General features: G+C 44.0%; 1 protein-coding gene across 1 annotated transcript in view; it reads right to left on the reverse strand.

Annotated features, from left to right (window-relative positions):
- The window catches only part of prkcbb (protein kinase C, beta b), a 164,076-nt gene that overhangs the window by 90,497 nt on the left and 56,511 nt on the right, over positions 1–17,068 (reverse strand). The window contains exon 4 of the mRNA XM_079521676.1: positions 609–691. Coding sequence (XP_079377802.1) covers positions 609–691 — 83 coding nt within the window. The remainder of the gene's footprint in view (positions 1–608; positions 692–17,068) is intronic.

Consider the following 17,068-nt stretch of genomic DNA (forward strand, 5'->3'; position numbering starts at 1 on the left):
TACCGAAGTATTAGGTGGGAATGTGACCTAAGAAGACATTTTGATGCTCTTGCTACTGAAATGATGGATTACTTATATGGAGAAATCCTTTCATTGTCCAGACAGTTTGCCCTGTCTCCTATCTGCTAACGTGCCTATTGGACAAGGAGGGGTTGGGGAGGGAATTCCTAACTATCAATCTACCCTGTAACCCCGTCCAGGACCCCTGGGATTCCCCCGGACCCCAACATTGAGAGAAACTGTGTCTCTCTGTTTAAGATGGCATATTAGTGAATACGTGGGACGGGATAACCCTGGACTGCGATTGTGAATTAAATTTGTAATAGGTTTCGTTTAACTGAAAATGTTCTGAACTGCATGCACACTCGCACATTGTAACCCTGTATACTTTGACGGACATCAAATTGCAAATATGCATGTGTTATGCATGTGTGTAACTTGTGAATTCTTACAGATCTGCCATTTTTGGTTGAATGTTCGCCTAGAATGGAGAGGATTGAGCTCATACCGTATACTGTAGCTCATGTTCTCTCTCTTCACAGTTATGTCTATTTTGAAACATTCACACAATTATGAAATGTTATATATACACGTATATATATACTTACATCTGAGGCAGGCCCCACATCAGCCCCCGGACAGCAAAACGTGACGAACTCATGGCAACGCTTGTGAACCACAAAACAACACACTGGAGGGAGAGAGAGAGAGAGAGAGAGAGAGAGAGAGAGAAGATAATTAGTTCAAATTGAAATCATTAAATTCAGTGATTCTCAGGCTAAACGCCCGGTAAAAGGTAAATGCAGGCACACATGCACAGTTCCTCTGCCAGAGTGTTTATAGAGAGTGTAATGGACAGTAGAGAGAGAAAGGTAGGGTGGGAGAAGAGACACGAGAGCAAGATTGCAATAGAGAGAGGAAAAGAACGGAGATGTGAAAATGGATGGAATGGATGTGAATAGAAGAAATTAAGAGTGAGAAAGGAGCAGAGAGAGAGAGAGAGAGAGAGAGAAGATAATTAGTTCAAATTTAAATCATTAAATTCAGTGATTCTCAGGCTAAACGTTGGGTAAAAGGTAAATGCCAGGCACACAGTTCCTCTGCCAAGTGGACCACTGGTCCATGTAGTTTATATCGTTGCTGTCGGGCAGAAACGTCCGACCTTCCATACTTTGTTTTGTGTATTTATGCTCTACTTGATACTTCCTACTATACAGCGTCACACAAAGGTATCGATAGTAGCAGATCTACAAGCTCGAAATGCGGCGTTTTGAGCTTGTAGATCTGCTATTTTTTGCTCTTTGGGAATTTTTGAATGCTGAAAATAACAGTTTTGGACATACAAGGTCTCCCCCATGACTGATTAGTACAGTAATGCATGACTGACTTACTGACCAATCGGCACGATGACTGACCAACTGATTGGCTTCTTGTAGGATGAGCGACTGATGACTTATTGATTGAATGCTTGGGTACTGGGCCTATACGTGCTGCTTGGACCAACCACAATTCATGGTCCGCAAAATATAATTATACCACAGGTCGTTTCGAGGAAGCAATCTGATTGGTTGAAACAGCCTTCTAGCCGTGGATCAAACGAGCACCACTCCACACCTAATCAAAACAAAGAATTCAGCTGCTCTGTTTTCCCAGAGCAAACTCGGTGGCTAGGCTAGCTAGTTTCTTGGGACATTTGTGGTCGTAGTGACTACATCTGTCATTAAAAAAATATGTTTTGTTCAGCGATTTTCTTAGTTTTAAAGGGTAACTGTTGTATAATTGCAATATTACATTCGAGTGTGTGGTTTAACGTGATTATCGCCACTTCAGTGATGCTTGCAGAACTCGACTACGTCTCGTTCCTGACCGCATCACTGTCGTGGCAATAATCACGTTAAACCACACACTCGAGTGTAATATTGCTTAAGTATACCCCCATTTCGTGTCTCTATAGTTGGAAGACTGTGAATTGTTGCAGTTCCAACTAGACATTTTGGTGAATCTGTTGCCGTTTCCAGGGTGTTAATGGCGAGCCGCAGAGGAACATGTGCAACCAGCAACACGCAGGGAGCCCCCTTATCTTATCTCCACTTCCATCAGTGTCAGCTTCACTGACGGGCAAGAAGAACAGAGAGAGCTAAAAATAACATGTGTGCACAGGCACGCACGCACGCACGCACGCACGCACGCACGCACGCACGCACGCACGCACGCACGCAGTATGTAAATAGTAAGTCTCTGGGGTGCATGTCAAGGCAACTAATCAATGTAGTGTGCACAAAACAAATGTTTGTCTAATAATGTTACCAACAGTCTATAAGATATGGTGATATTACCACCACAACACTAGGCTATATAATACCAGTAAGACGCCCTGCAGGCGAGAAGCGACCTCGCCCTGAAGGGCAAGGTCGCGCTTGTGTTAAACAACGTTAAACGTCATTAAACTCACTTGCCACTCGATTAGCCACTCTCTTTATGCATACCCTGTCCACGCACGCATGCACACGCGCACACACACGCACACACGCACACACACACACACACACACACACACACACACACACACACACACAAATAAATAACTTAAATAACTTTCCCAACACTGCCACAGCCTTTTTACTCCCCAGCTGAATCTAATTTGTTCCCTGCATCATATCAGTTTACTATTGGTTGAATTAATAAGATACTGTAACAAGACGCAGCATCGACTAGGGGTGTAACAATATACTAGTGCCGTGATAATATCACGATTCATATCATTGTGACTGCACACACACAGTAAAATGTCACAGTACGCACGCGTGCGCACACACACACACAGTAAAATGTCACAGCACATGATGTAACGCAAAGGCAATGTTTCTGCAACCTGGGTCTGCAGGTGAATTCATACCTACAATACACTGATCAAAAGCGTTATAATTCTCCCTCACACACATACATACATACTGTATGCATGCACACAGGAAATAATGTGCACCTCAATGGTACTTCATTCCCACGCAATATCCTCTCTTTGCTCAAACCACCCACACACACCCCCACACACACAGACAGAGACACACACACACACACACACACACACACACACACACACACACACACACACACACACACACACACACACACACACACACACACACACACACACACACACACACACACACACACACACACACACACACACAGTCACACACACAGTCACACACACACACCACCCACTCACCTCAATGATATCACAGCATGAAAATACAGAGTGAGGGATCGACAGATACAGTTGTTTGCACATATTGCTTCAAGGTAACTGCTCTTTCAAAAAAATCACTACTGCCAAGACCCAGGTCGCGCTTGCTCGCACGCACGCACGCACGCACGCACGCACGCACGCACGCACGCACGCACGCACGCACGCACGCACGCACGCACGCACGCACGCACAGATATGTGACAGTCAGTGTATTTGCTGTACTGTAAGAGTGTGTTATCTATTCATCTATACAACCATCATCTCCTTTCAGGACCACACCTGTCCATTCGTCTATCCATCCACCTTACTGTACCATCACTTCATCCATCCATCCTTTCCTCAACGGTTGAGAAGAAGAAGTCCATGATGTACTGACTGACCCCTGCCTAAAAGTCTTTGGGCAGGGTTTTTTATGTTTTATTTTTGACAGCAAAACGGAGAGATGTGTTTGAGTGAGTGGTAAGTCGCTGTGGCGTGACGTCATGTAGTAGTTTTGGGTGGTCACCTTATCACCTAAAACTGGAGTATGAATATGCCTTAACCCATTTCGACATGAGGACGATTCTACAAATGTCTTCTAAATCCTGACACTTTTCAGAAAAACCCATGTTTCTATGTCAGTGGTGCTCAAACATTTTCATGTCAAGGAACCCCAAAAATTATATGTAATTGGCCGCCGACCCTCATCTGACAATATGTTGTTCCAGGGACTCCCCCAGAAGCAAACGTTGGCTCTGAAAGAATATATATTCAAAGATTTGCACTACATTTTCACGATTTTTCAAAAATAGCAGACCTACGAGCTCGTAGCACGGCACTCGGTGCCGCGCTATGAGCTTGTAGATCTGCTATTTTTCAATAGCTAAAGTATAAGATAATGCTTAAAACACAAAAAGGGGGCCTGGGCCATGGCTCAGTGGTCCAGGCACCTTGGCTGGTAATCCAGTCTGGCAGTGTGCCGCGGGTTCGACTCCCGATCCCGCCGGCCTTTACTGCATGTCTTCCCCCCATCTCTCTCCCCATTTCCTGTCAGCCAACTGTCTGTCCCTCCATAAAAAATATTTAAAAAAAATAAAAATAAAATAAAGGCGAAAGCCACAAAAAAAAAAACATTTAAAAAAACACCAAAAGGGGTTCCAACCCAAAATGGGTTAAAGCACGGTCACCTCGGCTCTGCTCCTCTCGTTAGTCGCAGGCTCGACTAGCATCACCTTGGTAAATGGTAAGTGGTGCATTTATATATAGCGCCTTTATCCAAGGCGCTTTACATAGATTGTGCATTACATTCACCCATTCACACACACATTCATACACCGATGGCGGCAGAAACCACCAACCAGCACATCAGGAGCAATTAGGGGTTCAGTGTCTTGCTCAAGGACACTTCCACACTAACTCTGGGGGAGCCCGGGTTCGAACTGGCAACCTTGCGGTTGCCATCCAGCCACTCTACCCCTGAGCCACCGCCGCCCGAGCAGCTTGTCTGCAGACCTTAGAGCCCTGGGTGGGACATAGACAGGGCTCAATTATATCTGAGAGATCAGACCGATCAGGCCGTGAAGGGTTTTTAAAAACAAATAAAAGCAAGAACCTTAAAATCTATTCTGAATTTATAAATTATATGGATCATTATTATGGACTTAAATGGTTCTTCGTCTCAACTCTTCTATCCACTTCCTTTTCCCGTCATCTCACATCTGCTCCCCCCTCACTAGTCACTCCACTCAGTGAATGATATGGTCCAACAATTTAATTTCAAAGTAGAATCTGCTCTTAATATAGTGGCTCCGTTAAAAAACTAAAAAGAAATGCAACTCCAGAATAACACCTTGGATAAATGAGCAAACACGCTCACTGAAGACACACTGCCGCAGAGCAGTGTGAAGAGATAAAAGATAAAAACATGATCAATCTAGAGACTCTTAAGATCTCAACAGATGCCTACAATAGAGCCCTGCGCTTGGCTAGGCAGGCATATTTCTCGGCAATCATTGTTAAGAACAAGAAAAATGCAAAAGTACTATTTTCCACTATTGAACGTGTACTTAGCCCTCCCCAGTCCTACAAGCAATCATTTCCCGCCTCTACTGCTAAGTGCAACGAGTTTGCATCCTTTTTTGATGCCAAAATCAGTAACATTCGAGATGGCATCATAAATGCAGCTGCTGCAAACACAGCAAATGGTGCCTCGCTTAAAAATATTGTTCACCCTAGGGGAAGTCTGGCGTCTTTCCATACAGTCGAGGAAGAGGAACTCCGCAAGACCATAATGCGGATGTCCTCATCCACATGTTCATTGGACGGTATTCCCACCCCCTTCCTCAAAGAGGTGAAATCCTGCAAATCGTAAACAGCTCCTTACAATCAGGCATCTTTCCTGACTCACTGAAGACGGCTGTAGTTAAGCCACTACTTAAGAAAAATAACCTTGATCTCTCTGTGTTGGGAAATTACAGACCAATTTCAGTAATAGAAAAACTATACATAATACATTTCAATCCGGTTTCAGAAAAGGGCACAGCACTGAAACGACACTTGTAAAAGTAATCAATGATCTCAGGGTGTCCGCCGACAAGAAACATGTGTCCGTTCTACTACTCCTGGACTTAACGGCCGCTTTTGATACAATTGATCACTCAATATTAATACAGCACTTGATAGGCCTCTCAGGCACGACCTTATCCTGGTTTTCCTCTTACTTTTCAGGAAGAAGCTATTTTGTCGGCCTAGCCGACTTTGTATCGGACACACACAATATTAACTCCGGTATTCCACAGGGCTCAATCCTTGGTCCTCTATTGTTCTCTCTCTACATACTGCCGCTGGGAGAACTCATTAGTGATGCAGTACAGCATGTCCTCCAGGTGTGATATACAGTATGTCCTCCAGATGTGATATTATACAGTATGTCCTCCAGGTGTGATATTATACAGTATGTCCTCCAGATGTGATATTATACAGCATGTCCTCCAGGTATAATGTCTGTCCTCATGTGTCCCCAGTATTTCTGTCTCTATCTGACCCTGGTACAACTGGCAGCCTGCCTCTATCTCTATTATTAATCACACACACACATTAAATATCCATGGATATTGTGCACGCACTCGCACACGCACACAGGCACATGCACACACACCTGACAGACAACAGTCAACTTTATTGTATATGTTAAATATAATTGTAAGTGCCTTTACTGAGTAGTACTGTATGTGCAGGCTTATGTATATGTGGTTAATTTTAACGCTCTTAGTCCAGAGCGACTTAGAACTACACATGGTAATACATCAGATACATAGAAATAGTCATCATGGATCATAAGCAAGCGAAGAACCCAACATCTGTCTAATGTCTTCATCTTAGTATCTCTCTCTCTGTCCCACACTCTATTACATCACTGTGGCTTCACCAACGCACCAGGCCTAAAGTCCTAACCCTGCTATAACGTTACACACACACACACACACACACACACACACACACACACACACACACACACACACACACACACACACACACACACACACACACACACACACACACACACACACACACACACACACACACACACACACACACACACACACACACACACACACACACACACACACACAGTTCAGTCCACCTATACATTACAGTGGAGGTGAGAGCTGTGTTAACAGCAGCCAGAGACAGGCTGCAACAGGATGTTCATGTTTTAGGTTGTTATTAGAGGAAGTAAAAGATGAGTTTTGAGGGGGCGGGGGCATTCGAACAAGTGGCTAAATATGTATTTATTCATGAATGTTTACGGCGATTTCTTTATTATTATTTACTGTAGTACTACTAGACCCCAGGAAATTACATCTGGCCACAGTAGTTGTTTTCCGTGTGTAAGTGTAATGCTTTATGGTGTCGTCCACAGTTAGCAGTATTGTTTTGTGCTTGAAATGTAGGCTACTGTAATTCTCCAATCTGTTAACCCATTTTGGGCGGGAACCCCTTTTGGTGTTAGCATTATGCTATGCTTTAGCTATTGAAAAATAGCAGATCTACAAGCTCATAGCGCGCCACCGAGTGGCGCGCTACGAGCTTGTAAGTCTGCTATTTTTGAAAAATCAAAGAACCACTGACATAGAAACATAGCTTTTTCAGGATGTAGAAGACATTTTTAGAATCTGATCTCAGGTCAAAATGGGTCAATAAATTCATCAATCAATCAATCAATCAGTCTGAACGAACAACTGACTACTTGGGGGCTGCCATACTGTGTGTCGTAGGCTCAATATGTCAGTTTGTCACCTCTCCCTTCACATTCATAGATCCTGTGATCTTTTGTGGCCAGATGTAATTTCCTGGGGTCTAGTAGGACTATAGTAAATAATAATAAAAAGAATCGGCGTACAATTTTGTAAAATAATAATACATATTTAGCCACTTGTTCGAAAGCTCCAGCCCCCCTGTCAAAAATTGCTAAAATCGAAACGAAAGAAAGCTGAAAATGGAAAAAAATGAACACTCATCGATGTAATTTTCTGTAATTTTCTTAAACTGCCAATAAAGTATTCTATCTATCCTTCAAAACCACTTACAGTATGGGCGGCTGCAATTCGAAACTGGACCCTGTAAAAAGTAAAAGCCCCGCCTTCTTTTTTTTTTTAATGTTTTTTTTTTTGCTTTCGCCTTTATTTTATTTATTTTATGGAGGGACAGATAGTCGGATGACAGGAAATGGGGAGAGAGATGGGGGGGAAGACATGCAGTAAAGGCCGTCGGGATCGGGAGTCGAACCCGCGGCACACTGCCAGACTGGATTACCAGCCAAGGTGCCTGGACCACTGAGCCAAGCTCCGCCTTCTTTATTTAGCTAACCCTAACCCTATACTGTACACGACTACACGTTCTCCTTTTGTTCTAACCGTGTATACAGTATGATGATTTCTTTTTTTGCATATTTTTGTATATTTGAAAAATTGTATGTCTTTAAATGTTTTGATGAATTGAAAATGGAGGACCCTTATGTAAACAAGTCTTAGTGCTTTTTCTGGTTTTATCCTCTTAGCAGATTTGGTATTGACCTGTACTTTCCTTGAACTGTACCCATTCTGCAAACTGTTAATACAATGTTCAATCAATCAATCAATCAATCAATCAACCAATCAATCACACCCGGAGGTTATGCAGGAACGCCTACTGAGTGGCAAAAAACGACTTTCTGGCCTTGACAGAGAGAAAAGTCCTATCTCATTGCATTAACCCATTTTGGGCGGGAACCCCTTTTGGTGTTAGCATTGTGTTATGCTTTAGCTATTGAAAAATAGCAGATCTACAAGCTCATAGCTTGTAGGTCGCTTGAAAAATCGAATCTGATCTCAGGTCAAAATGGGTTAAACAACGTTAAACTCACTTTGCCACTAGATTTGCCACTCACTTTATGCATGCGCATACTGTATGTATGCCAGAGTCATTCAGAGGTTTGTCTGGCTACTGGGATTGGTCAGACGTTGGTCATTGTGTTCAGCATCGTTTTCCACATTCACTCAGCCCAGCTTAAGCACTATAAACCCCTGTGCCAGAACGTAATTTTACGTTTTGGTTTTTTTTTACAATAGAAACGCTGGCACCTGTTCTGTGTTTCTATTGTAATGTATTTGCATGGATTGTGTTGAAGCTCATTCTGTCAGCAGTGAAGTCAGTGAAGACTGTGGTAGTTTGGGAGAGACATGAGCCATCTACCACAGGAGACCTCTGAAATATCTATGTCTATAGTGACCGTTCTGGAGAAACCTCCATTGTCAGAAATTGGCGGTCATGATAGCAATGTCCATGTATTAATTGAACCATCTGTCCCAGTAGTGCTGACTAACTGTAGTGTAGTGGTGTGGGCAGTTTTTGTATTTATTATTATTATTATTTATTTATTTTCCAGTTCGGGGAACCCTCCCAAACCGAAATGACGTTGGTTGTTCTGATGCATCAGTCTTTATGGGGCTAGGCTATAATAGGAACACGCACGCACACACACACACACACACACACACACACACACACACACACACACACACACACACACACACACACACACACACACACACACACACACACACACACACACACACACACACACACACACACACACACACACACACACACACACACACACACACACACACACACACACACACACAACCAGTTAACTTCAACGTAATATACAGTACTCAAACATACCCAGACTGTACTTAATATACTTAATCAATACACCAACTCTTTTGCTGTGACGAATTCAACAGAATGCAGGCTAATCGTGTGTCTGCAGTATATTTTTAGCCTATGAAGGAACTACATTTATACAATTTCCATTGAAGCCAGACAAAAATAGAACTAACACAAACACATGTGCGTGCGTGCGTGCGAACGCACACGCACACGCACACGCACACGCACACACACACACACACACACACACACACACACACACACACACACACACACACACACACACACACACAACCAACCAGAACATTATTATTTGAGAGACTCCCGTACGACTCTGGCAGTCACATGACATCATTATGTAATGCCTCTCGGCCAATCCATACCCCCATCACACAATGTGTCTCTCCATATCGTCTGTCAATAAAGTTGTGCAGTGGGGAGGGGGAGAGAGATAAATAGAGAGACGGGCAGAGACTGAGAGATATACTGTACTAATAGACCTCTCAGTTATGTTTGATCAGAGATTCTTATGAGCGTTTATGTTCAGAGCCAATATTCCATTGATAACTTTTACCATTGATCGAGGAGCATGGTATTAATGTATGTACGAACATCAGCAGCTTCTGATGACATCAGGGATCCCCGTATCTCCGTACTTACACGTACAACAAGTATACAGCCAAGCCACGCCAGGGCGAAAGCCACGCTGAGAGAGGGCAAATCGACCGAGAGGTTAATATGCGGTAAGCCAACATTACATGTTTATCATTAAATAGAATGCTAAATAACACGTTAAAAACGCCATTCGGCGCCATGGGAGGTCCTGAATAAGAAGTATTTAACGTTCTATGAGATAATATGGCTTTATCATCAATTTAGACAAAAAATGGGGGAAAGAAAGCAGGTTTCTAAGCTCTCCTGAACAGTTAATCACCCCACGATGCCTGTTTCGGGGTCATGGCCGGTCATATGTTACTTCCAGTTAAGGAACATATCCAAAATCAAGCCATTCCTCTCAGCCCCGGATCTCGAAACTGTTATTCACGCTCTCATATCATCTCGTCTTGACTATTGCAATTCCATCTACTCTGGCCTTCCGAAGAAAATCACATCCCGTTTACAATTAATACAAAACTCTGCTGCTCGACTACTGACAAATACAAAGAAACGGGACCATATAACACCAATACTAGCAGATCTGCACTGGCTGACGGTGAGCGCTAGATGTGACTTCAAGATCCTACTAATCACGTTCAAAGCCCTAAATGGGCTAGCCCCTATTTACATCCGTGATATGCTATCCCTCCCTGAACCCGGGCGCACCCTCAGATCCTCGGATAAGGCCCTTCTGGCTGTCCCTCGCACTAATCTAGTTACCCGGGGTGACGGGCTTTTGCCGCTCGGGCACCCAGACTGTGGAACGCACTGCCAGTGCACATTAGGGTAGCACCATCCGTCCCGTTATTTAAGTCACGCCTGAAAACCCACCTTTATACTGAGTGTTTTTTAACTATTTAATAGCCAATTGTACATACATCCTTGTTTTGTGTGCCATTATCATTTTGTTATTGTGTGTTTCTTGCTGTTTTAATCTCGCTCTGTGCAGCACTTTGGAACTATGTTTTGAAAAGCGCTATACAAATAAAGTTCATATCATATCATATCATATCATATGTGGATGTACTCAAGAAAGACGCAGGAGCGCCAGATTTATGGAGAACCGGGATAACGGAGTGTCTGTGTGTGTGTGTGCTTACAATGATGGCCCAGATTTAGACACTATTAGATACCATGACCTTGTTCTGTATCTATCCGCACGCGCCACACACACACACACACACACACACACACACACACACACACACACACACACACACACACACACACACACACACACACACACACACACACACACACACACACACACACACACACACACACACACACACACACACACCTAATTGTTGAATTTTTCATGATTATAGGAAACGTATATAAACCACATTGGAGAACCTGCCACTGCCCAGTGCACGCGGTGACACCAATGATTCACAATGCAACAAAACCGTTGCAACATGTTGCAGAGAGAAGTTGCAGAGGTATGAATTGCTCCACAATTTGGGGATTCTTGCAAGTGGTTGCAAGTTGCAACTCACCGCGTGCACTGGCCATATATGGAGCATGTCTTGAGTGTACAGGGTTTGATGAGGTCAGATCAACATATGGAATGTTGAGGTCAGCTCCATTTATGGAGATCTAAGGGTGGCAGCGGTGGCAGTGTCTAGAGTGTACAGGGTTTGATGAGGGCACAGGTAGGGCCGCGCCTACATTTTCAGGCGTGTTGAGAACTCTTGTTTTCGCCGGCTGCCGTGCGCGGCTGCACAAATAACTTTGGGGCAGGCCCATCTAGAGTTTGAATGGACAGGTATCAGTCAAAAGGGAGACATCGAAGAGGAAGGATGGATGGGGAAGGATCAACAGAACAGGTTCTGACATATATCCATATACTAATATTGGGGTGATTCAAGACTGCTATGTTTTCTCTGCAAGGCTCTGAAGCCTTTTCGTCACGTCTTCAATATTTGGTCTGAACTAGTGTGTTCTCTTGTCCACCATCCATACCCGCCGGCACACAGCCTGGAGCAGCGAGCAGACCGTGCTGCGTTCACACGGGCAGATGCAAAGATACAGTCTACCATTCATTGTCAATGGAAGCCAGCGACATGAAGATACAAAGCTACACCCGACGTTTGTAGCTGCTACAAAGCTATGAAGCTACAAATAGAAGCAGAGCTGGGTTCAACTTCCAGATGCAAAGCGACAAAGCTACAACTGTAGCTGCAATGACACACGTCACTACGGACGCACGCTCGGATCCAAATATTGTACTTTTACTCCACTACATTTATTTTAAAACTTTAGTTTGTAGATTTTGATTATTGTCAAACATACATTTATACCCTATATACATTTCGGCCATTTGAAAATAGCCGATCAACAAGCTAAGTAAGTGAGCTTGTAGATCTGCTATTTTCAAAAGATTTTTATACATTTGAAAACTAGAAACGGGACATTCTGCACAATGAGTACTTTTTTACTTTGGTTCTTTACATTCATTTTGATGCCAATAATGTTTTTTTCCTGTGGGTGGGTTGGTTGGTTGGTCACCCCAGGCAAGCCCACAGGTCATCGTGACATCACGTGACATTAGCCCCCATGTTACCCCAGGCAAGCCCCCAGGTGCCCAGGTCATCATGACATCACGTGACATCAGGCCCCATATATGGTGCCCAGGTCATCGTGACATCACGTGACATCATCAGGGATGGATATATAGTAAATGCGACCTGCTGTCGCAGTTAAGCCCATATATGGAGATCCCTGATGTCATCAATATTGGCCAGCAACTCTACATCTGACCTCAAACCCTTAGATTACCTTATATGGATATATGTAAGAACCTGTTCTGACATTCCATATGTTGATACTTATACCTGTTCATTCAAACTCTAGACGGGCCCGTTATTAGTGCAGCCGCACCTGGCAGCCGGGGAAAACTAGAATTCTCAACAGGCCCGGAAATTAAGGCCCGGCCCTCATCAAACCCTGTACACTCAAGAGAATGTCCCCGCTTACTTTTTTTCCCACTACTGCCGTCCCTACGCGGCCACACAGAAAACTGCCCGAGACACTTCGCAACACACAGAACGCTAGGCGCACCATCGACGACAACAACACAGGAAGAGATGAAAGAGAGAAGGTGCAGGGCGGGGGATGGGGCGGGCGGGGGAGGGGGGGCTCAAAGAGTCAATAATCCAAACTAAAGATGTTCATCTCGGGCACCTCCTGTGTGTGTGTGTGCGTGCGTGTGTGTGTGCGTGCGTGCCTTATATAAGGAGGCTGTGCAGCCCACGCCTGTGTATAAATACCCATGATGCCGTTGGTGAAGCAGGGAGAAGGGTCACAATGAGTAGTGTACACACACACCATCATATCACACTCCTTCTCAACCTCTTCCATACAGCGCTGAATGCCACGTCCTTCATATCCATCCTCTGTCCTCTCCAACATAGCTCTCCATCTCTCCACCACACCAATGGGGCGAGAGACGCAACAAAACGGTTTTAGCGTTCGTCGCAGCTGTGTGATACGTCCTGTTGCATGTCGGCACAACGTGGCGGCGCATGTTGACACAAGTGATTCAATTCAAAGGAGCTGTGGATGCTTGCAACTATACATGCGTCTACTCGCAACCGTTTGGTTGCAAGGTGTTTGGGGTTTAGAACCAGGAAACCGACAACCACGTCATGATATACCGTAACATATCCAAAATCCCAGACTATACAGTAAGTGTATCTATCCATCTTACATCACAATTATCTCAAATCAATATACATTATCTCAGTGGTTCTCAAAGTGGGGTCCTGGTCCCCCAGGGGTCCTTGGAGGGGCTCCAGGGGGTCCCCAGCAAAATATGTTACCTTATGGCTATTTAAAAATAGCTCACAACAAGCTTGTACATCTACTAATTTTTTTTACGTTTTTGAAAATGTTTCGAAATATATTGTACTTTTAACATAATCTTCTCTTCTGGGGGACCCTGGCAACAAGCATTTTCAGATGGGGATCCACGGCTAAATATATATCAATTGGTCCTTGGCACAAAGATGTTGTGAATAACTACTTACTACTGCATATTATATTGCCCAGTACTAGCTCAACCTAGTGGTATACGTGTAGCATTCCGAATACTCTGTTGCAGTTCGTGATGTCTATCAGCGTTAAGGCGATGTGTGCGTGCTGTGCGGGCGTGCGGCATGCTTCTCTATAGCACAAATCATCAGAGTGTTACATCAGAGAACTTCCTGTTCAAGGGTGACGGCCCACCACTACCAAGTGGTCCCAGCCTGTGGGGCTGGGGACCACTGGTGGGCCGCGAGGGTATGGAAAAGTGGGTCACCCACATATTACCTTGTGTTGCCCCTTGCTTTACTGTAAATCGCTCTGGATGAAGTGCCTACATTGTAATTGGCAAAACACTAGCATTAAAATGATGACAATATTACATTGATATTAACCCATTTTGACCTGAGATCAGATTCTAAAAATGTCTTCTACATCCTGACAGTTTTCTGAAAAAGCTATGTTTCTATGTCAGTCGTTCTTCGATTTTTCAAAAATAGCAGACCTACAAGCTCGTAGCGTGCCATAACTCTATGCTACTAACCCCAGTGCATGCAATGGGAACCACTGCTCTACCCTTTACAACTCTATGCAACTAACCCCAGTGCATGCAATGGGACTGCTCTACCCTTTACAACTCTATGCTACTAACCCCAGTGCATGCAATGGGACTGCTCTACCCTTTACAACTCTATGCTATTAACCCCAGTGCATGCAATGGGACTGCTCTACCCTTTACAACTCTATGCTACTAACCCCAGTGCATGCAATGGGACTGCTCTACCCTTTACAACTCTATGCTACTAACCCCAGTGCATGCAATGGGACTGCTCTACCCTTTACAACTCTATGCTACTAACCCCAGTGCATGCAATGGGACTGCTCTACCCTTTACAACTCTATGCTACTAACCCCAGTGCATGCAATGGGACTGCTCTACCCTTTACAACTCTATGCTACTAACCCCAGTGCATGCAATAGGCCTGCTCTACCCTTTACAACTCTATGCTACTAACCCCAGTGCATGCAATGGGAGAAGAAGCAGACCTCTTTGCTTGGCCCAGTGGAAGGGAACTTTAGATGTAGAAACTCACTCATTGACTCACTCGTATACTAAAATCTGTTTTAATAAAAAACAAAACAAAAAAAACATTGCGTTCAATCTTGCACTGTAGCTGACCCCCCCTCTCTGTCTCTCACACACTCTCTCTCTCTCTCTTGCTCTCTCTTGCTCTCTTTCTCTCTCTCTCTCTCTCTCTCTCTCTCTCTCTCTCCCGCTCATCTCTTTGTTGAGATCCAGAGCCAGAAAGAGAAAGAATAAATGCTGCATTTAAATAAATGCTGTATTTATATATAGCGCCTTCATCCAAAGTGCGGTACATAGATTGTGCGTTACATTCACCCATTCATACACCGATGGCGGAGGAAACCCTGCATGGCACCAACCTGCACATCGGGAGCAATTAGGGGTTCAAAGTCTTGCTCAAGGACACTTCGACACTAACTCTGGGGGAGCCCTGGATCGAACTGGAAACCTTGCGGTTCCCAAGCGGCCACTATACCCCTGAGCCAAAGAACAATAGAGCGAATAACTTTCACAGCTGAGCTTAATTTAAACTTTCGATTTGATCACCTACTGTCTCAGTGTCTTATTATAATTGATTGTACCTGATTGTTATTGATGTATTGATTATATTCGATTGTATTGTTGATGCTACTTCTTTTTTGTCACTTTGGCAATGTGTTTTGATTTGATAAGAAAACAAAAAAGGTTTGGTAATCTGTGCAACTAGCTGCTTCTGCCATACTCAGCGTATGAGTAGCATGGCTTGGGTGCAGCAGGCGGTAGGTGTACCACCAGCTCCCAGTACTTACTGCACGACTTACCCAGGGGCAACAGTGGGTCGGGACTCAGGACCCATTTGTGGGTTACGGATCCATTTTCGAGTGTATACTGTATGTCTTTATTTAGTATTAGTTTCCTACATTTTGTCATTAATTATTATATTTATAAAGGATTTTCTAAAGATTTCCACAACACATTTCAACACATTTTCATGTGTTGAAAACAGTTGAAAACAAATTCAAACTCAAATTCTTCTTTCGGGTCTAGAGGTAAACGTGTATCCCATTCATTTGTCCAAGAAAGTATTTATTTAGAGACCTTTAAGCCTCGGACAAAGCCAACTCGGCTCCTGACAAATGATGACAAATAAACAAACTTTTTTGGGCTGAACAAATAATTAGAAAGACGAAAAAAAGGGCAGGGTACGACACTGTTTATTGTCATGATTTGTCAGGAGCCGAGTTGGCTTGGTCCGAGGCTTAAAGGTCTTTAAATAAATACTTTCTGTGGGGAAAATGTATTCTCTTCTGGGTCGCTCGTCATTCCGAAAGGTGGCGGGACTGCGACACTCTGTAAGTCATCAATCCCAGTGATGGAGGGTCTGAACCACAAGTCGGCAGGTCCAGGTCTTGCCAGGTAAGCCTCTGATTGGCTGGGCTGTAGAAGTTAGAGGTCTATATGTCACACTTTTTCTGTCTTAGTGGGTGTCACTTTTAACCACTTTTCAATAGTTGTGTCCCAGATGTTGGATATCTAACAGTCTCTGGCTACTGCAAGACTATTCTAACATGCTCTCGTCTCTCTCTCTCTTTCTCTCTGTGTGTGTCTCTCTCTTTCTGTGTGTGTGTGTGTGTGTGTGTGTGTGTGTGTGTGTGTGTGTGTGTGTGTGTGTGTGTGTGTGTGTGTGTGTGTGTGTGTGTGTGTGTGTGTGTGTGTGTGTGTGTGTGCGCGTGCGCGTGCGTGCGTGCGTGCGTGCTTGCGGAGGAATGAAAAGGAACAGTAGTATATGAAGTTGTATTTAAGTTCCAGAGGAGTACAGTATGTACAGTACATACTGGCTGATGACAAGGAGAGAAAAAGGCATAGAGAGAAAGCGG

Source organism: Electrona antarctica (assembly GCF_951216825.1).
Source record: "Electrona antarctica genome assembly, chromosome: 14".
NCBI lineage: Eukaryota > Metazoa > Chordata > Actinopteri > Myctophiformes > Myctophidae > Electrona > Electrona antarctica.